General features: G+C 40.5%; 1 protein-coding gene across 1 annotated transcript in view; it reads right to left on the minus strand.

The window, feature by feature from the left end:
- Nucleotides 1-1,563: 1,563 nt before the first annotated feature.
- The window catches only part of LIN52 (lin-52 homolog (C. elegans)), a 135,164-nt gene continuing 115,056 nt past the window's right edge, over nt 1,564-21,671 (minus strand). The window contains exon 6 of the mRNA XM_006884686.1: nt 1,564-1,678. Coding sequence (XP_006884748.1) covers nt 1,623-1,678 — 56 coding nt within the window. The 3' untranslated portion in view covers nt 1,564-1,622. The remainder of the gene's footprint in view (nt 1,679-21,671) is intronic.

Here is a 21,671-nt window from a genome sequence, read left to right on the forward strand (position 1 = left end):
GCTTCAGGCTGTAGATTTAAGCTGGCTGTGGGAGGTATTCCAAGGTACCTCATCTTTCCCCAAACACTTACAAAGTGCTTGATATTATCCACTCTCAGAAACAGAACAAAGGAAGAGTTTGACATTATGACACTATTTTGGGCCAGACACGCACCCACACCCGCACACATTTCAATCACACTGAATGAGATAAAGGAATGTTATATAAACTTAAAGCCTCTCCAATGAACACATCTGTGCAGAATGTATTCCTCCTCTGTTTTGTCTCATTGCCAACTTCCTCCCTCCCTTTTCTGTCAGTAAAACTGTGGAGATACTCAAATAGTGAAAATGAGAGAACACTGATTCTTGCCTGGGAAACAAGGCCCCAAGATCGACAGACGGGCTGTTCAACACTGGACCACAACTTTACTTCCAATAGTCAGGCCACAACCACATAGATGTTCTTTTCATGAAGTTTAGGAAACCCCATGCACCAGAGGCTAGAGGATGATTCATGAGACAAAACAGGGAGAAAATGTACATCTGATTTTGCTCATGGGCCAGATTTTCAGGAGTTAACACAAGAGCAGATAGCTGGCAGAGTTTTCTAAAAGCTGTATTCAAGCCAGGAAGTGCTCCCTCTCAGACGTGTAAGTGTGTATTTCTGTCAGATAGGTGGAGTATCAGGCATGTGCAACTGAGGGGGCATGGTGGACCAAACATTGTCAGCACCCCACAGCACATTTCTTTAAGGTCCATGAGCCTTTCCTAGTTTCTAATCAAACGAGGTGTTTGTTGTTTTGTTTTGCCAATTAGCTCCCTTTTCTATCTTTCAGGTCAGATTTCGGGCTCAAAATCTGTTACAGATTATCTAAAGCGTTCAAGCCCTTTCTACCACCTTCACATGAGCCTTGAGGTCTGGAAGCCAACCTAACCTTGCAAAGAGGCTCTCACTTGACAAGCTAGCCCAGGAGGGACTAGCTGCCCAGGGACTTCTTTCCCTAGAGCCAGAACCGATGCAGGAGCCAAGGGGTGAGGAGTGCATCTCCATCGGGGGAGAGGGCTGTCAACTGAAGTAGAGAACTGAAAAAGCAGCTACATCTCTTGAGAAGGCTTGTTTCTTCACCAGAAATTCTTGGAACCTGGTATACACCGGAGGTTTGCAGGTCAGGCTACACGAACTCCTTCTACGTCTGGTTCCCTTGCATCACAAACCCTTCCTAACAGATCAAGCACAACTGAAAAGAAGTTATCCAATCAACATGTCACAAGCGACATTGTCATCATTCAGTCTGAACTATAAGGTCCGAGGGCTCCAGAGTCATTTCTGGAAATGAGGAAGCAGAAGCTTAACCTTTAAGATTGATCCACCCTCTGGCGTCAGCCGCAGCCAAGGTGAAGAACATCCAAGTTTGGAAGCTGACAGAAGACCTGCAGTGATCCTTGAGAACAGCAGATGTTTCCCTTCCTGCCCAGAGCTCTGGGATGCACAGTGCCGGGAGCTGCGGTGTCAGTGTCAGTCCTGGAGGTGCCAGCTCCGGCCTCCTCCGAGGAAGCAGTGAGGTGTGCATGATCAGAGCAGCACCGGGAAGCTGGCATGGCGGCCACAGTTCCCAGGACACCATGGCCACCGGCAGCTGCTACTTCTTGGGCTTCTCTAGGATGTTGAGGAACTTCCCCCGGGTCATCTCTCTGGCTGGAATTACAAAGCAAAATGACAGAGCAGTGAAAATCTCAAATGTGAAAAAGGGATCATAGGGAGAGATTTCATTAAGAAATGCAAATGGATTTAAATGGTATATAAAATTGTTGCCACAACATATTTAATTACCACTAATCTCTTCAAAGGAAAAGAAATCCCAATTTCCAACTAAAATCTGATAAAGCTGTTCTGAAGTCAGCACCTGCTATGAGATGTTGTGTAACTAGGGAAGACTTTATCATCAACTCTTAAAAAAAATCCCTAGGGGATTCTTCCAAACCTATCACTTTCTCTGAATATAACTTAACACTCACACATTCACTCTCACAGGGAGTTTGCTCTCAGAGGCTACAGTCCAACCAAGATTACAGTCTTCCTTGAATTGTTGATCCCTGGACGTTTATAATCTCAAATCAAAATTAGAGATCATTTACTCCATCTCTCGGCAGTGGTAGTCCCTGGATGCTGTAATATACCAGGGTTTATATTCCCTCAGTGCTGTTCATCTGTGGATGGTGTAATAAAGTAGGGTTTATAGAGTTTTGGTCTTCTCTCTCTTGGCATTGTCAGTCCTTAGATATTTAATATAGCCAGGAAGGGTTTATGTGTCTTTCTTCCAGTCTCAGCACCATCAATCTTTGGATGCTGTAGTTACCATAGAGTTTATACAGCTACTTTCCCCACATATGAGGCTCCAAAATGAAAGAAAAACACTTCTCAATTACAAGGGCCCCTCCCGCAGGCCCCATTTTAGATCTGTTAAGCAAATTCTTTAAAAAAAAAAAGCAGCATTTGAAGCAGGTCTAGAACTGAACTCACCCATGTGGATCAGCCCTTAGTGAAATAACAGGGACACCTGTAAGGTGAACAATAATCCCATGGAGGTTCATGGTCTTCAGAACAATCAACCATATGAGACCAAAAGGGTATCTGCCCAGGAACAAAGGTCCAAAGGCAGAAGAGATGGGAAACACAGGAAGGAAGTAGGAAGCATGTAGCTGTGTCATGAGCATTACCATGCCATGAAACAAAACACGGCTGAACATGGAAACAGAACCTGCTTGGTTAACATTCACCCACACAAGGAAGAAACTGAAGAAAGAAAGAAAAGGTTGATGACACCTTTTCATCTTCATCCCCTAGCTCATCTTTTCAAATCTCTTACATGGGTTTAACAGCATTAAGTTTCTCAATGGCTGGCCCTCAACGTCAGAACTCTGGAGTCATGCAGCAGAACACGGCAGCCTGTACTTTCCAGCCTCTCAAGAATTTGTCTTTGTCTTGGTCAAAGGTACGAGCGTGGCTCTGCAGGTTGAAGTCTTCTGGAAATATGCAGCAGAGCAGGTACATGGCAGGTGAGCAAACCTCCACGAACGTGTCTCCATCTTGGCTAAACAAGTAAGGCTGTTAAGAAGGCACCTTCAGGGGAGCTCTGGTGGCCTAGTGGCAAGAAGCTGCACTGCAATCCCAGAGGTGCACGGTTTGAATCCACCAGATACTCTGCCGGGGAAGGAGGGACAATCTCCTCCTGTACCAGTCAAATCCGATTTGGCGGTACACACACACACACACAAAATAAAAATGGAAAAAAAAAAACTCCAAAAGAATCTTTGTTAAAAAAAAAAAAGAAGAAGGCACCTTCAGAGAGGAGTATCTTTGCCCTCGCCTCCTTCCTGCCTTTCCCAAGTACGGAGCACATCGAGGTAGATGAGCGAGCTCTCAACATTACGGTTAGCAATTACGTGTTTATTTGTACAACTAAGAAAACAATTAAGCTGTAATCATGAGAGGCTTTTGGTAACTGACAAGTTCCTAGGTTCCAAGAAAGGAAAAGAGATCCTATCACCTGGGGTAGGAAGTTCAAGAGATAGACCTCGTCTCATTGGCCTACAACCCCACCAACTCCTGAGTGATTCACTTCCTTTGTGGACCTATAGCATTGCTCCCTATAAAAACTGCATGTAACAACTTGTTTATATACTTGCCTTTCTCCTCTAAACTCTAAGAACTGCAGGTAGAGATTATATCCCGTTATTCTTCATGTCACCAGCACCCAGCATCATGCAAAGCCAAGTATCTCCTGGATGAATGCTGTTGGGTGAATGATAATATACAAAAGAACGAGAACCAAGTGGGAACGCAACCAATGTTAGTTTTTTCCTTGACTACAAATAGTATTTAGTGGTCCTCAGTGCTCCATTCTCTGCATCATGAGATTTCTTTTTCAGTGCACCTTGTTGAACTGTCAAGAAAAATTCTTCCCATGGACGGAAACAATGTCAGATGAATGGAAAGAACAGGAGGTAAAAAACTGCCTTAGAGGAAATACAGGCAATTACTTTCCTGCCTATAGGATGCAGCATGAGCTGCTTCTAGACATCACAGAACCGCAACTCAGGTTAAGCTCTAGCTTTAGTATTTAGCAGCTGCGTGATACTCTGGATTGGCTAAGAGCTGTGAGCTTCAGTTTCTTCATCTGTAGAATGGGAAGCTTATTAGTGCTAGCTGTCCTGTGTCTCTCTGGATAACATAAAGGAACATGCGTGGTATAGTGGTTATCACTAGCACAACACATTTCAGAAGTAGACAGCTGAGTAGGCTGCTTCTTTTTGGACACTTGTTATAGTGAATGAATGAATGAACTGCCATAGGAAAGCTGTTATTTAAGTGTTGTGTGTTAGTGAGTCAGAAGTGACACACAGCTGATGCTCCAGTGGGTTTGCAGACAGTAAATTATATGGGAAGAGACTGTCCATCCTTTTCCTGTGGAGCATTTGGTGGATTCGAACCACATGCCTTTGAGATTGCAGCATAGCTTATTACCACTGGACCACCAGTGATTCTTAAAGGGAGCTTGCTGTTGTTGTGTACTGCAGAGTCGGAAAAGACCCACAGCTGACCCCTCAGCAGGTTTTCAGATGCACTGTATCACACGAGAGGAGACTGCCCATTCCGTGGAGGAATTGGTAGGTTTTGAACTGTGTGTCTTCAGGATTGCAATGCAGCTTCTTGCCACTAGGCCACTAGAGCTCTCTTAAAGGAAGCTAGTGATCTCAAAAATCACATTCCTTGGACTCTTTCAGCCTGATCCCACTGGAATGTACTTGTACTTCAGGCAGAGCATATTTCATAATTTATTTCTTCTGGATGTATTATTGCCTACTTGAGTAAGTATTGTGAACTTTCAAATATAGTAGTAAGTGATCTGGCAACATGGTTAGCATCTCTGGATCAGACCTGGGACAACACAAACACTCTACTGGACAGGACAAAGTCTTGCTCCAAAAATCTCTGGTTTTGATCTTCATTACTTATTTCTATTGCTGCCCCATAGACTTCTCAGTTCTTGACTGGCTTTGTTTTCTCCATATGAGAGAAGAGCTGATATTTTAAGATTTAGAATAAAAAGAGATCCAACCTATTTGAGGAATCAAAAGCGCTTATAAGGGAAAATAAACGGCTGTTCCCAAGCGCCTCGGCGGCAAGCTCTCCTCGGATTTAACCAATCCTTTTTAACAACCCTTCTTCCACTCAATCATTCCTCCCCCTGCCACCTAATCCAAGTACACAGAGCGCTCAGAAACCACCGTAAAAGTAGAAGTAATTCAAAAGACATCATCTTCTACATGGGAGGGGAGAAAGTTTTCCGACTCGCCAGTCCCATATAGGAGATATACGAATGCATGACACAGCGCTCCCTAAAAGAGGGCTGTGCCCTATAAATCAGACACCAAGCACCAGCCCCTTTTCACTCGCAGAGAAATTGCTGTGGGTTGGGGGCTGCTCCGGAGCACGTGCCCTCCTGTTCGCTTGTCATCAGAGATGTTAACATTTCTGATTAATTCACATACCCCTCATTTTATTCCTCATTTCTTTATCCTGCTCTCCTGCTCATTGCAGTGCGAAGATTCTTACCAACCTGCTGTAGCAATCACTACCCGCACCCCCCCAGCCTAGTGAAATTGTTTAGTGATGCCAACCGCGCTTTTAATTTGCAAGACATCAGACACAGAGGTAATTTATACCAACATCTGTTCATTTTTGACTTCTGAAACAAACTCGCACATGCTGCTACAAAATCCCATTAGAAGTAAGGGACAGCCTTCTGCTGCTGCTATTCTGTATTCCTCTTCTACATACACACTGACACACAGAGAGACACAGACACACAAACACGGGCCACCTTCTTTTAGAGTTCTGTATGTAAATATATTATTCTAAAAAACAACCCCCACTAAGGATTTGAAATCCTTTCAAGAGGCTACTACTTGCCTGCAGAAGAAACTTTTCCTATTCCCTTCCACCCAACTCCATCCTTTTTTCTTCCCAGTATCTTTGTAGCATTCTAGCATAAAGGCCAAGATGAGATTGCACGTTCCTCAGCTGGCAAGTCAAATTCCTCCCGTCTTTACTGGTTCTGTTCTTTTCACTACGTGTTACACCGAAAGTGACCCTAGAGACAAGAAGATAGCTAGAAAGAGTTTCATCTAGAGTTAGATAAGACTTATTAATATTTTATAATTCTAGATTTATTTGCTAGGATTACAAGGCTCAACAGGAAGAAGGCACTGCCAGTCACATTCTAATAACTCTGCCAAGGTGGATCTCATGGTCATCAGCCATCATGGAGTGTGCTGTTCGGGGGGAAGCATGCCCTCCATGCCTGGTCCTGGATGATGGACTTGCCCATGCAGTGCAGAGATTACACACAGAGAAATCCACAAGAGAGACCATCATTGTGGGCTAATAAGTAAACTGCTGCAGAGAGTGTAGGAAAGAGGACCACTCACACAATCTGAAAGACAGCAAATGGATAACTACCATAACTTTCAAGTTTATGCTGTTTCTATTAATCAATCTCCCACTCCCACTCATCCCCCAATAGTTTCTCAAGGACTGTCAGGTTCACGGCAGCTGTAAATAGCCGGGTCTACTTAGAGAGGTCAGGGCTGAAGGGAGGACTGCATTTGGCTTGCTCTGAAGGTGGTGTGTGGTTTAATAGAATCTCTCCTTTAGACTCTCCAATTCCAACACCTCACATTTAGCCTTGCCTCTGGCTCCCTTTCCACAATGACGATCCCCAAACTGCCTTCTGTGCAGTAAATTTTCTGGTGGCTGGTTGAAAGAGATTCAGTGGTACAGATTGATTTCTCACCGGTGAGGGGATGAGGGATTACCAGAGGCACCCTGGTTAACGAGATTGGGTGCAGAATCTCTCACGAGACCAGCCCTCTCTGCCAGGGTTTTGCACCGTTCACCCATGACATATGGCTTTCATTAAGGAAAGATTTCCCAGATTATAACTTTGAGGCAATTGCCCAATAAAATTCTGTTCAGTTTTTACATGAGAACAACAAAGAGATTAAATAACTTTTAATGAAATGAAACCCATAATATTTGGCTTTTAGGTCTAATGCAAACTACTATTTAAATATTTCTGTGCCTCAGTTTAATCAAAAACATTAGAGCAGTGAGACAAGGTTACTTTATGCTAGTTCTCTCACATCCAAATGAGCAACAACAGGCTGTATTATTAGGAGACTCTGATGTAAGTGAACAAGTGACAAAGGAGGCAGCACACTGTTGTAAAAAAGCAGGTCTTCTAGCATGAGGCGGAGCTACCCTGACACTGGACGACTTTGGACAAGCCACCCAAATTTCTCTGAGCTTCAGTTTCTTCATCTGCATAAGGCAGAGTAATACACACAACCAATAGAGATGTCCAGTGAATGCCAACCATTGCATAATCACTTTATTTTTTTAAACACTTTATTTTTAACAAGAACTTTATCTAAGCAACAAGATGTTTGACTTAATGAAAAAAACCCCAACAAAACAAAAACACCAACCTATCGAGGATTACCCTCTCCTTGAAAACAGATTACCTGCATGTAATAGCAGTGTATAAAAAAAGTCAGCAATGATAAAAACATTCAAATTCTCCAAACAAGGCTTTACCAGGACTTTTGTTGTTGATACTTTTGTTAACAAAATAGTGAGAATAAAATACCTGTTGAATTACAGAGAGAAAAGTGGAATGAGAATATTATTAATGGGGAAAGGAGATATTTTTCAAAAAACCAGTTTATTTATCCATTCAATTTCCACTTGATATCAATCAAAACATACTATGGGTATTTTTTTAAATAAAAACAGTAACGTATTTGTGCATATTACCAGTTATTTATTTATAATAAAGGCATGGGGATGGGGAAGATAAAATAATAGAGAAAACTATATTGTAGCTGTCAGGATTTGGTGGAGCTAAATTGTAATTTTCTAACTGAAAATGTACTCTTGGTCTGTAAGAATAGGGTTCTTGAATAATAGTGCAAGTTCTCTTTGGGTAGACATCTCCTATCTGCTACTGAAACATATTACTTGTACCTTCATTCTCTATTTCCAACTGTACAGGTGTGACATTTCATTAATTGGTTGCTGATCATACTGGAATTTGACTTTCCTCACTGACAAATGCTGTCATTTATAGCAAGCTTTCATTAGTTTATTAAGTGGTGTATCTTTTATTTTTTTTACTAAGTGGTCTATGTCTTTTAAACTGACCTAGACTCATCCTGCTTTGCCATCTTCAAATTGATATGATTACTGTTCTGAGTCATGACTCCTTTACTGGGTTTTGCATTGACCACGGACAACACCGAAGCCTCTTCAAGTTAGTGCTTTCCAAAGGAGGTACCAGGTTCATGCCAAATCAGCACACAAATGCAGAAAGAAGCCTGATTATTTATGAAAAAGATATTTAAATGCAAAGTAATCAGAAACATGAATGATTAGCTTCTATGTACAATGCATATCCTAGAGTAATATAGGGTGAGATATATATATATATATATAACTATGTAGGTATAGTCCAAAGTCAAGGATTCTGAGGCTTTATCTAACATACTTTGGACATGTTGTAAGGAGAGACCAGTCCTCGGAGAGGGACATCATGCTTGGGAGGGTGGAGGGACAGTGCAGGAGGGGAAGACCCTCAATGAGGTGGATTGATTCAGTGACTGGGGTAATCGGGATGGGTGTGTTGGAGACAGTGTGATTGGCATGGGACAGAGCAGGGTTTAGGGCTGTTGTACATAGCGTCCCTATGTACAACAACAGATATAGTGGCAACTATTTGAACCGTATCAGCAATGACGTCTAGCAAAACTTCAAAAATTCATTGCCTGTGGACTGGATCCAACTCATAGCTAACTCTTCAGCAGGTTTGCAGAGGTTTTTCACCCTGAGGGAGAAAATCCATTCCCCCCCCCCTCAGAGCAGTGGGTGGATTTGAATTGTCTGCTCTTGGTTTGGCAGTGCAACTCCTTACCCACTAGGCCACCAAGAACACATAAAAATTCTAGGTGTTGTTAGGTGCTGTCAAGTCAGTTCCAGCTTACAGTGCTTCTAGGTGCTGTCAATGGACAAATGTCCTCAAGTCGATTCCAACTATGGACATAGAATGAAACTCTGCTCAATCCTATGTCATCCCCACAGAGGCTGCACTGTGTGAATCCACTGTTAGAGTCACTATGTTAATCAATCTTGTTAAGGGACTTTCTCTTTTTGGCTGAGCTTATACTATATCAAGCAAGATGTCTTTCTGCAGGGATTGTCTTCTGATAAACATGTTCAAAGTTTGCGAGATAAAGTCTCAATATTCTCACTTTTTAGTTTGTTGTTGTTGTTGTTATGTGCCGTCGAGTTGCTTGTGAATCATAGCGACCCTATGTACAACAGCCCTAAACTCTGCTCTATCCTGTGCCAATCGCACTGTCTCTGATACATCCATCCCAATTACCCCAGTCACTGAATCAATCCACCTCATAGAGGTCCTTCCCCTCCTGTGCTGTCCCTCCACCCTACCAAGCATGATGTCTCTCTCTCCAAGGACTGGTCCCTCCTTACAACATGTCCAAAGTATGGTAGACAAAGCCTCAGAATCCTTGACTCCAAGGAGCCGCTCGGTTTAACCCTCTCCAGGATGAATCTGTTTATTTTCCTAGCAGTCCATGGTACCCTCAATACTCTTCTCCAGCACCACAGTTCAAAGGCATCAATTCTCCTTCTATCCTGCCTAGTCATTGTCCAACTCTCTGATGCATAACAAGTGATTGCAAAGACCATGGCCTGTATCAGATGTACCTTAGTCTCCAGAGACACCATTGCTCTTCAGAACTTTGGAAAGGTCCCTAACAGTAGACTTTCCCATCGCAATATATTTAGTTTAAATAAATGTGTAGAAAAGGTGGTTTATTTAATTAGATTCATAGGAGACGCTTTGTAGAAGTGATGTCATTGGTTGCTTTGGCTCTTTTAAAATTATTATTATTGTGGGATCTTGAAAGCTTGAATATATGACAAGAGGAATCTATAGCCATGGGTGTGTGCTGTGCAGAACAGTACATGAAGAATATGGATGAACAGCTGAGTTAGTCACCCTAAATGCCTACTACCTATGAGATAATCGGGAAGATTAACATACATTAGAAGATATGCTTTCTGACAGAAAGCAGTGACAACCGGACCTTGGAGAAGAAGCACGCTACTCAAAGAGTTCTGGCGGCTCAGAGGAAAACAAAAGGAAACCAAGGTGTTCTCCAGTGGACCTCCCTCTCACAGGAGATGTGGATGCTTCCTGAGGCTCTGGCTCGGAGCCAGCAGACAGCCCAGTAGTTCCAGGGCAGTTTGCCAGATGGAGATTCTTCAACAAGCTCCAGCTTAGTGAAAAGTGCTGCTATGTGATCAATAATTCAAGTCAAATACCAAACACTTTTTGATGCCTCCAATGTGTGCTGGGAGCTGAGCCTGGTGGCACAGGTGGAGCAGTGGGGTGGTCTGTGAAAGCCTCATGCCCTGAAGACGGTGAGTGGTCCTCGGCAGATAGTGAGAGTGTGATAAGACCATGCTTGAGAGTGTTCAAGAATAGGAGTTTTTCTATAGAATCCTAACCATATGCTAAACATTGCAAGTAGTATATGAAGGTCAATAGAAGAACCTTGAGATTTTTGCTTCTTGTTCTTCAAGTATAAAAAACATTTTTAAAAATGAGACTGACTACTGTAGAAGAGAGAGAAGAACAGCCTGGAAGCCTTATTAGTAACTAAAGTTTCCCAGATGATCAAATCCCCATCCTCAGAATCATCATAAAAAAATATTTCTTTGGGACACACACCCTTGATTGTCTTTCTAGTGAATTTCTTGGCTCTCTAACGGAACTTCTACTTCCAAATGGCAGGGTGGCCAACAAAAGTGATTTTGCCAGTGCAAATCACCATAATTTAAAATCAAACAAATGTTTTCAATTAACAACAAGAAACAATCTCAGAGAATGCTTTATGAAAAAGAAAAGCTAAGATTCAATGTGCAGGTAAACAAATATGGACAGTTCCAATATGGAGAATAATTTTAATGGCTTTTCACAACAGCAGAGAAAAAAAAAAAGGTAGAAATATCTGCCAATAGATTTATTCTCACAATATAAAACATCAAGAAGTAACATAAAATACGAGAAGTGTCAGCCATGACAGCTGAAGACTGAGAGTAGAGGTAGAAGAATCTTAATTGTCAGATATTTGAAAAATGTCATATTCAGGTAAAAAAGCCCGTGTTTCTCCATCAAATCTCATCGGCCTGTCTTCTTTCACGAGTAAAACAAGGCTAGATTTCAACTATTCACTTCTTCTCTATCAAAACAGTATGACAGTCACAAAGCCCCACAAGATTTGTGTTTTGAGCACTTACAACTCCTTGTTTTTTGGTTTTTTTTTTCATTTTCAGAGGGCTTCATAGCCCATTTAATCACTTCACTTAGTTCTTTTTTCTAGGGCAAAACTCAGCCTGGTGAAAGGCAATGAGAGCAAAGCAATGGGGCTAGAATTTCTATGAAACATTTATAAATGTGTGCACATATAGGTTCAGCTATGAGTTGGTTCCGGGTTGATGGTTCACAATAACAACAACAAACGGGTGCTCAGCATTCACATTTCAGGGTCCTTCCACATTAATACATCCTGGTGAAACATTTACTATGACTCAAAGGCTAATAGCTTTAGAAAGTCTTAATATCTTCACTCATAAAGACTAACAATTACATCTACCATATATAAGGTAAGAATTGGCCATCCACTTCTAAAATAATAGGACTTTGAAAATTCTGTGAAGAACGACACTGTTGGTAGAACACTGGTGGTTGGAGCTTTCAGAAAGGAAGACACTAAAAACTGAGGCAACAACAAAATGGACTGACACAATGACCTGGGGCTTGAGAATATGAAACTCAAGGGGCTTGAGAATATGAAACTCAAGGGGCTTGAGTATATTCGAGAGATGAGGACAGCACAGGATATGGCAGGGTTCAGATCCATTAGCCACAGGGATGTTGAGTCACAGTCAACTCATAACAAGTCATCAGCACATGCCAACAACAACAAAAAAGTTAAGACAGAGCAGTTAATCAAAGTGACTTGATGTCTAGCAAGTTAAATAGTGTAACTTAGTCATAGGCTAGACCCCAGAAAAAACAGACAAAGATCCTAAAGTAAAAAGAACGTCAAATGACTCCAATGCTGAGACAACTTTCCTGCTAGGAACCTCCCTCCCACTTCAAGGTGTTGACAGTGGCAGAGGAAGATGGGGGCCCAATCCTTGTGACCTCCAGGGCAGGGAAAGAGTTACATCTCCACACTGAGAAGCCAATAAAAACCTCTCTTGATTATAATTTAGATAAGAACCACTGGATTGAATAATAATGTCTGAAACTCCCCTGGCTGTTTCACCTTGAGACGTCCATCACTGGGTTAAACATGATGCTAATTGCATTTGGATTGATTAATTTCTCTCACTCCTGTCTATTCGAATAACGCTTAACAAAATAATCATAGCACCCAGAGCCAAATCTTTTCCGTCAAAGGAATGAAGCCATCAGAACAGGCAGAGATGAAAGAAATGAAGATGACCCGTAATTACTGCTACGGTGATATCATTACCATATTATACAAAATGAGTGTGGGGGGCAGGGGAGTGGAGGAAGGAGGGGTTGAGATTATTTATTTTTTTTAATGGAGCCCTACAACCTAAGAATACAGATTTGACATAAAGTAGAACACAGAATTATAGAACTTAAAAAAAAAATTACAAACCTTTCTCATGAAATTGCAATAGTCAACAAACACTGAGATCCAAGATACATCAAGCTTCTTGGGCTATGAGCCGGTATTATTCACACTATTTTTTCCATCATAGTAACATTGTGTATGACTTGCAAAGAGATTTAAGATGTTGTGCCCATACCAGGATCATTTCTATAGTTACTGGAGAATTTTTAAGCTAAGGAAAATTATCATTCCAATATTGATAGAGGTGGCCTTCTTTGTAACATCAGAGTCTGGGTTTTAACTGTAGTTAGTTGTAAGACAGTAAATAAAAACAAACAAACAAAAACCACAAAAAAACGGACATGAATTTTCACCCATGGCTTACTGGACAAGAGTGTGGATTTTGTTTCACTCACTAATCACAAGGAATAATTCTCCCCTACAACTGTTTTGTTTGCATTTGGCAACAACACCATCAGTAACCAAAATACTAGTTCATGGTCATTTATATAAGTATAAAGGCATATATGTATAAGGTAGATACAGGGGAATACAGTTGTGTGCACACAAGCATTTATAGGTATGCGCATGCATGGATTTGTGTGTACATGAATATCCATTCATAGATGACAGTTACAGATTCTTCTCTCATATAACTACACACCTTATGAACATGATTTTTTAAGTAAGTTTGAAGTTTTAGGACCTTACTCCGATGGGACAATTCAGTCCACTGACACTACAAAGTTAATGTTTCACATCCTAGTGAGGTGAGTAGTGCTTGGGTTATGAAAAATTGCAAGCAATTATCTAAGACAAAAAATTACTGGTTTCTACTCATCTCAAGTACTCATTATTCAAGAAGCTGGACTTTGTAGAAGAGAGCGCAGTATCAGGATTGGAGGAATGCTCATCAACAACTCGCTGTGTGCAACTTGCTTGCTGAAAGTGAGGAGGACCTGAAGTGCTTGCTGCAGAGTATCATCAAGGACCTCAGCCTCCAATAGGGATTACACTTCAAGAAAACAAGAATCCTCATCACGGAACCAATAAAAAGCACTGTAACAGATGGAGAAAAGACTGAAACTGTAAAAAACTTCATCTTACTTGGATCCATAGTCAGCACCCTTGGTACCAGCAGTCAGGAAATCAAGACACGTACAGCACTGGGAAAGTCTACTGTAAAGGATCTCTCCAAAGTTCGGAAGAACCATGATGTCAGTTTAAAGACTAGGATACTCCTGATTCAAGTCACATTCTTTCCAATCACCTTTTATGCATCTGAGACGTGGACAATGAATAAGGATGAAAGGAGAAGAATTGATGCATTTGAGTTGTGGTGTTGGACAAGAGTGCTGCATATCCCATAGAATGCCAAAAGAACAAACAGATATATCATGGAGAAAATTCCACCAGAATGTTCCGTGGAGGCAGAGCTAGTGAGGCTTCTTTTGGACATGTTGTTAGGAGAAGCTATTCCTTGGAAAGGGAACTTCACGTTTGGAAAGGTGGAAGGTCAGGGAAGGAGAGGAAGATCCTCAACAAGATGGGTTAATAATACAGTGTCTGTGGCAATGGATTTAAACGTGTGGAGGATGATAAAGATGGTGCAGGATAGGACAGAGTTCAGATCTATTGTTATTGGGTTGCTATGAGTCATACTTGATGGTACTTAACAATAATTTATCTAGAGAAAAAGAGAAGGAAATCAGGTTTCAAAGACGAAACCCATCTACAGGGTGAAGAGCTTACACAAGACAGAGCTTAATCTACCTTAACAATAGAAGAACTAGACACTGTCTGGCTACCACCACTGACCCTTTTGATCAGGGCCATATAAAGGATCAGTCCTGACAGAAAAGGAGAATGCAGAAGAGAACTCAAATTCATAGAAAGTCTAGACTGACAAGCCCAGAAGACCTTGGATATTCTTTAAACCTTGAATGGAAGACGTAACTCATTGACATCACATTGGAACCAACTCACAGCTGACCCTACCATGGGTTTCTGAGGCTATAAATGGCATAGGAGGAGATTGCCCATCTTATCTCAAGGAGATGCTGGTGGATTTTAACTACCAGAGGAGCAAGTCCTCTGGGTTCACCCTGAAACTTCCTCTTGGCCACATCACCAGAGGTCCTTGTCTTTAAAGGTAGCTAGCCTCTAAATTCACCTTTCAGTGAAATAACAGGTTGGCATACAAAATAAATCATATTACCTGTGAGTATGGTATTACTGTAAAAAATTATCTCTACAAGTGAAGGGAAATGCAGTATACAATAAAGGGATGAGTAGCACAATATCACTAAAGAAGAGAAGACACAGAGAGATAGAGAAGACTTAAAGGAAATAAAAATTACAGGGTGGAAATGAGCAAATTATCGAGAAGTTGGACTCTATGCGGAGGAACGTAGCATCAGGATTAGAGGGAGACTCATCAATAACCTGCATTCTGCAGATGACACAACCTTGCTTGCGGAAATTGAGGAGGTCTCAAAGCACTTATTGCAGAAGATCAAGGAATGTAGCCTTAAGTATGGATTATATCTCAATATCAAGAAAACAAAGATTCTTACCACTGGACCAATAGGTAGTGTCATGATGGATAGAGAGGAGACTGAAAATGTCAAAAGCTTCACCTTGCTTGGATCCATGATTAACACCCTTGGTATTAGCACTCAGGAAATAAGGAGACACATTGCCCTGGGAAAATCTGCAATTAGGACCTTTCTAAATTGTTGAAGAGTAGGGATGTCAGTTTGAGGACCAAGGTGCGTCTGATTCAGGCCATGGTATTTCTTTCTGATTACTAGTTATGCATCCCAGGCTTAGACAATGAATAAGGATGGGACAATGAATAAGAATGACAGAAAAAGAACTGACACCTTTGAGCTGTGGTGTTGGAGAAGAACACTGAACATATCCTGTGGACGGCCAAGAAAACGAACAGATATGTCTTGGAGAGGATGAAGTGAAGCCAGAATGCTCTTTGGAAGCAAGAATGATGAGGCTTTGCCTCAAATACTATGGACATATTGCTAGGAGGTATTATTCCTTGGAAAGGGACAAGATGTTGGGAAGAGTGGAGGGTTGGTGAAGGAGAGGAAGACATTCAACCAGGTGGATCGACACGTCACTGCTGCAATGGGCTCTTGTGTGTCAGGAGGTGTGAGGATGGCACAGGACAGAACTAGGTTTAGATCTTTTGTTCATAGGGTTGCTATGAGCCGTACTTAACTGGATGGCACCTAACAACAACAACAGTAGGAAAGTGTGGCTACATTGTAGATACCAAAATTATTGTTATAAAACAAAATGTGTATGAACAGTTAAACAAATAAACAAAAAATTTGCTTTACAAACATTCATTCAAAACAGACAAAACCAAAAGTGAACAATTACTCTAATGCAAAGATGGAAAGATACAGAGGACAGGGAAACTAGAGTAATGGAAACAGAACCACCATAACACAATTGAAGAGAATGCTCACATATTATGAAAATGTTAACACTGAATAAATTTGTGTAGAAATTGTCAAGTGGGTACTTAATCTGCTGTATAAACTTTCACCAAGAACTTAAGAAAACTTTTATAAAACCAAAATCAACTATTTTAGGATTTAAACTGTGGGCCTGAATTTGAACTGTAAGTGACATTAGGTAAATTAGTTACTCTTTGTTAATCTGGATATTTTCCCTCCCTTTTTCTTGCCTTACTGTTCTGGCGAGGACTTCTAAAACAATACTATAATAGGTAAGTGATATAAGGGTAACATTGTCTGGCTCCTGTTCATGAGGAAAACACTTTCAATCTCTCTCCATTGAGGGCAATGCTGGTCACTTATTTTCTATTTATTTTTTTAATTATGCTAATTCCTTCTATTCTTATGTCTTGAACATTTTTATCACGGATGTTGAATTTTTTTTTCAAATGCCTTTTCTGCATCAATTGAGATGATCATGTGGTTCTTTTCCTTTGTTTTACTGATGCGATGGATGATTCTAAGGATCGTTTTTCTAATGTTCAATCATGCTTGCATATTTTCTATAAATCCCACTTGATCATGATGAACAATTTTTTTATTGTACTAGTTTATTTACAAATCAAACACACTGTTTTCCAGAACAGATTCTTCCAATTTCCCTCACTCTCATCCATCAAATTGTACAACTTCATGATTAACCCTTCCAATGAATGTTTTTTAAATATGATGTTGGATTCAATTGGCTATTAGATTATTGTGGTTTTGTGAGATCGAGTTGATTCCAACTCACAGAAACCCCATGTACAACAGCTCTAAATCCTGCTCTTATCTTGAGCCAATTTCATTGTCTCTCACATATCTATCTCCTTTACTCCAGTCGCTGAGTCAATCCGTCTCATTCAGGGTCTTCCTATCTGTCCCTTCCACCCTTCCCTTCCAAGCATGATGTCCTTCTTTGAAATATGCCCAGAGTATGTCAGATGGAGCTTCAAAAGCCTTGCCTCCAAGGAGCATCTTGATTTCACCTGCTCCAGGATAGACCTGTTTGTTCTCTTAGTAGTCCATGGTATATTCAATAATCTTCTCCAGCACCACAACTCAAAGGTATTGATTCTTCTACCATACTTAGTCACAGAAGCCCCAGTTGCCTAATGGATAAGGCATTGGCTTCCCATCATCCTTAGTCATTATCCAGCTCTCTGATGCATAGCAAGTATTTGCAAAGACCATGGCCTGGATCAGGTGTCCCTTAGTCTCCAGACTGACGTCATTGCTGTTCAGTACTCTAAAGAGGTCTCTGACAGCAGATTTTTCCCATGCAATTTGTCTTTTGATTTCCTGGCTGCTGGTACAAAGAGTGTTGACTGTGGATCCAAGTAAGCCAAAGCTGTTAACAATCTGAATCTCTTCACTGTCTAGCATGATGCTGCCAAGTGGCTTAGTGGTGAGAATCTTTGGTTACTTGATGTTGAGTTTCAATCCATACCTATTTTTATTTTTCCCCCCATACCTATTTTTAAAGCCTTTTTAGTCAACTCAAGATTCTGGAAATTGATGAAGAAGAAAAATCTAGCATTTTCAATATTTTTCTTATTTGGACTGCATGTCAATGAAATGAAATAACTGTTGACCTATTAATGTTGTTATTATTGTTGTTGTTGTTAAGTACTGTTGAGTCAAATATGATCCATAGCAATCCCATGAATAACAGATCTAAACCCTGTCCTATCCTGTTCCATCCTCACACTTTCTGACACACAAGAGCCCAATGGGGTAGTCTCTGTGTCAATCCTGGTTGATGGTTTTCCTCTCCTTCAGTGATCCTCTCTGCCTTCCCAAGTATGATGTCCTTCTCCAAGACATAGTCTCTCTTAGTATGCCTGAAGTATATGAGGTGAAATTTTATTATCATTGCCTCCAAGGAGTACTTTCGCTGCACTTTCTCCAAGACATTATCTATTTGTTCTTTGGAATCCATGGACTGTTCGGTGCTCTTCTCTACCACCACAGCTCAAAGGCATCAATTCTTCTGTCATCCTTATTCACAGTCTAGCTTTTGAAGGAATAGCAAGTGACTGGAAAGACCATGGCCTGAATCAGATGCATCTTAGTCCTCAAACTGGTATCACTGCTCTTCAATAACTTAGAGAGGCCCCTAACTTCAGACTTTCTCAGTGCAAGACGTCTCCTGATTTCGACTACTGGTACCAAGGGTGTTGACTATGGATCCAAGTAAGATGAAGTTGTTGATAGTTTCAATCTTCTCTTCATCTAACATGAGGTTGCCTATTGGTCTAGCGGTAAGAATTTTTGTTTTCCTGATGTTGAGATGCAATCCATATTGAAGGCTGTATTCTTTGTTCTTCTCCAACAAATGCTTCAAGTCCTCCTTACTTTGAGCAAGCAAGGTTGTGCCATCTGCATATCACAGGTTATTGATGAGTCTTCTTCCAATCTTCATGCCATGTTCTTCTTCGTAGAGTCCAGCTTCTCAAATAATTTTCTTGGTATATAGACTAAATAGGTATGCAGATAAAATACAAGCCTGACACACTCATTCCCTTCTTAATTTTAAACCATGTAGTGTTCTCTTGCTCTGTTTGGACAACAGCCTCTTGGTCCAGGTATAGGTTTTGCATGAGGACAATTAAGTGTTCTGGGATTCCCATTCTTCTCAGTGCTAGCCATCACTTGTTATGATCCACACAGTCAAATCCCTTTCCATAGTCAATAAAGCATAAATAGACATTCTTCTGGTATTCTTTACTTTCAGCCAGGATCCATCTAACATTAGCATGGCCTCTTCTAAATCCTGCTTGAACTTCTGGCACTTCCCTATCTATGTATTGTTCCAGCTGTTTTTCTGAAAGATCTTCATCAGTATTTTGCTTACATGTGATATTAATGATATTGTTTGATAATTTGCATACACACTCTGTTAGATCATCTTTTGTGGGAATGGGAACAAATATGGACCTTTTCTAATCATGGGCTAGACAACTCTCCTCCAAATTTCCTGGTATAGACTGGTGAGCACATTTAGAGCTGCATCTATGAATTGAAACAAGTCAAGTACTATCCCACAGATTCCTCGGGCCTTATTTTTTTTGCCAATGCCTTCAATACAGCTTCCACTTCTTCTTCATTACCACTGGGCTCCTGTTCATAAGGTACTAAAAGGTACAAAAATTTTTCAAGTGTCAGTCAGTTCTTTTGGGCACAGTGATTCTGTGTATTCCCCTCCCTCTTCTTTGAGGCTTCCTGAGTCATTCAACATATTGCCCATAGTATCTTTCAATATTGTGATTCAAAGCTTTAATTTTCCGTTCTCTCAATTTGAGAAATGCAGAGCAAGGTCTTTCCTTTATATTCTCCAATACTAGCTCTCTGCCCATTCCATTACAGTACTTTGCTATGTCTATTGGATTCTAATAATAATCAAAGGATTATCATTAGAATACAAAAAATCAACGGGGGGAGGTGGATGGGCGGGGAGAAAAGTGCAACAATGAATGAATGGAATTCCAAATCTCTGTAGATGTTCATTGAAATTATATATATCTATATATATTTATTATGAAAAAAATACAGAAAATCATCATTTTGCAAATCCCAGTGAAATAATGGACCTTGACAACATTCATGAGATATTTCTAAAACCATTCAGTGAAAAGTTAATAGGAACTTTATAATCAAAGATCTCAACTAAACTGGGACAAAGAAATGTCATATGCTTACTGAGGTGGAACTATGGCAGGTCCACAGTACCATATAGGAAGTATCCTTGCCAAAAGACTTAATTGGAATGTATTTTGTTCTCTACTTCTAACACTAGTTTATACAAAAGTTGGGGGAAAGAGGAACATGTTAACAGACATCATGAGGATGAAATAATCCAAATTGAAAATATTGGTAATACTATAAGACAAGCCACCTAGTTTCTTTAATAAATGGCACGGGAAAACAAAACTAAACTGGAAGAAGTGAGTACCCTGAGTATAGAGAGGATTAGATTACCATCAGAGCTCTCTGGATTAGAAAAGACACTTGGGATTCATGTCAAACAATGCAGAGTGTATATCTTGTCTTAAAAAGAATTTTTTTCTTGTTGTCACTATGTAAGGTTCATCATAATTCATAAGGGAAGAATAGCAGTAGGCTAGGGAATTGGACAGGAAAAGCTTCAAAAAGGGAAAATGAAATAAATTACATTTTATAATGTCATGAATGTTTATTTCCATCTTTAAATTCTTTGGGTGGGGAATTATGTACAACTAAAAAAAGCAAGGCAAATTTAATTCTTGAAAAAAAAATCAAGCTAAGTCTTATGATAAGGAGCTTCTATGTTTTAATTTTTCCTTATTTTTTCAAATTTACAAAGCTAGGATTCTAATTTCCACTTCATCCATAAAACAACTATGAGAAATGCTCCCTGCTCCCCTGTGGTAGCAACAAGCAGCTACTGCAAAATTCTCAGCCTTTGGTAACTTATTTATTCAAACTCCTCAGAAGAAGTTACTTGAGGTATGTAGCAAAATGGATTAATCTTTATATTTAAACTAGTCTAAAAGCAAATAGGTTTTCAATGACTAGGGATGATAGAAGGAGAATTGATGCCTTTGAGCTTTGGTGCTGGAGAAGAGTATTGAATATACCATGGACTGCTGGGAGAACAAACAAGTTCATCCTGGAGAGGGTGAAGCCAAGCTGCTCCTTAGAGGCAAGGATTCTGAAACTCTGTCATAAATATTTTGGATTTGGTGTAAGGTGGGATCAGTCCTTGGAGAGGGACATCATGCTTAGGAGGGTGGAAGGACAGCGCAGGACAGGAAGACCCTCGAACAGATGGATTGATTCCATCTCTGGGGTAACGGGGAAAAGTGTGTCAGAGACAATAAGGTTAGCAAGGGATAGAGCAGGTACATAGGGTCGCTATAAGTTGGAAGCAACTCAATGGCACATAACAACAACAACAAAAGCAAATTAGTTACAAAGAAGAAATAGTTGATAATCCTCAGTCTCAATTACCCTGAGATCAGAAGCAGTATATAGTGCCTGGCTCTCATCACTGACTTTCTGGTCACAATAGGTATAACTTGAGAGATGAAAAGAAAAAATGCAAAACAGAATTCAAATTTTTAGGAAGTCCAGACTTACTGGATCAACTAAGATGAGAAGATCCCCTAAAACTACTGCTTTGAGATACTCTTTAAGAAGATGAACCCATGAATACTGTTGTTGTTGTTGTTATGTGCTGTTGAGTCGCTTGCGACTCATTGCAATCCTTTGTACAACAGCTCTGAACCCTGTTCTATCTTGAGCCAACTTTATTGCCTCTGACACACCTATCCCTACGACCCTAGTCACTGAGCCAGTCCATCTCATCAAGGTTTTTTTCTCTCATGC

Source organism: Elephantulus edwardii, unplaced genomic scaffold (assembly GCF_000299155.1).
Source record: "Elephantulus edwardii isolate Elephantulus edwardi_28Jun2011 unplaced genomic scaffold, EleEdw1.0 scaffold00037, whole genome shotgun sequence".
Lineage (NCBI taxonomy): Eukaryota > Metazoa > Chordata > Mammalia > Macroscelidea > Macroscelididae > Elephantulus > Elephantulus edwardii.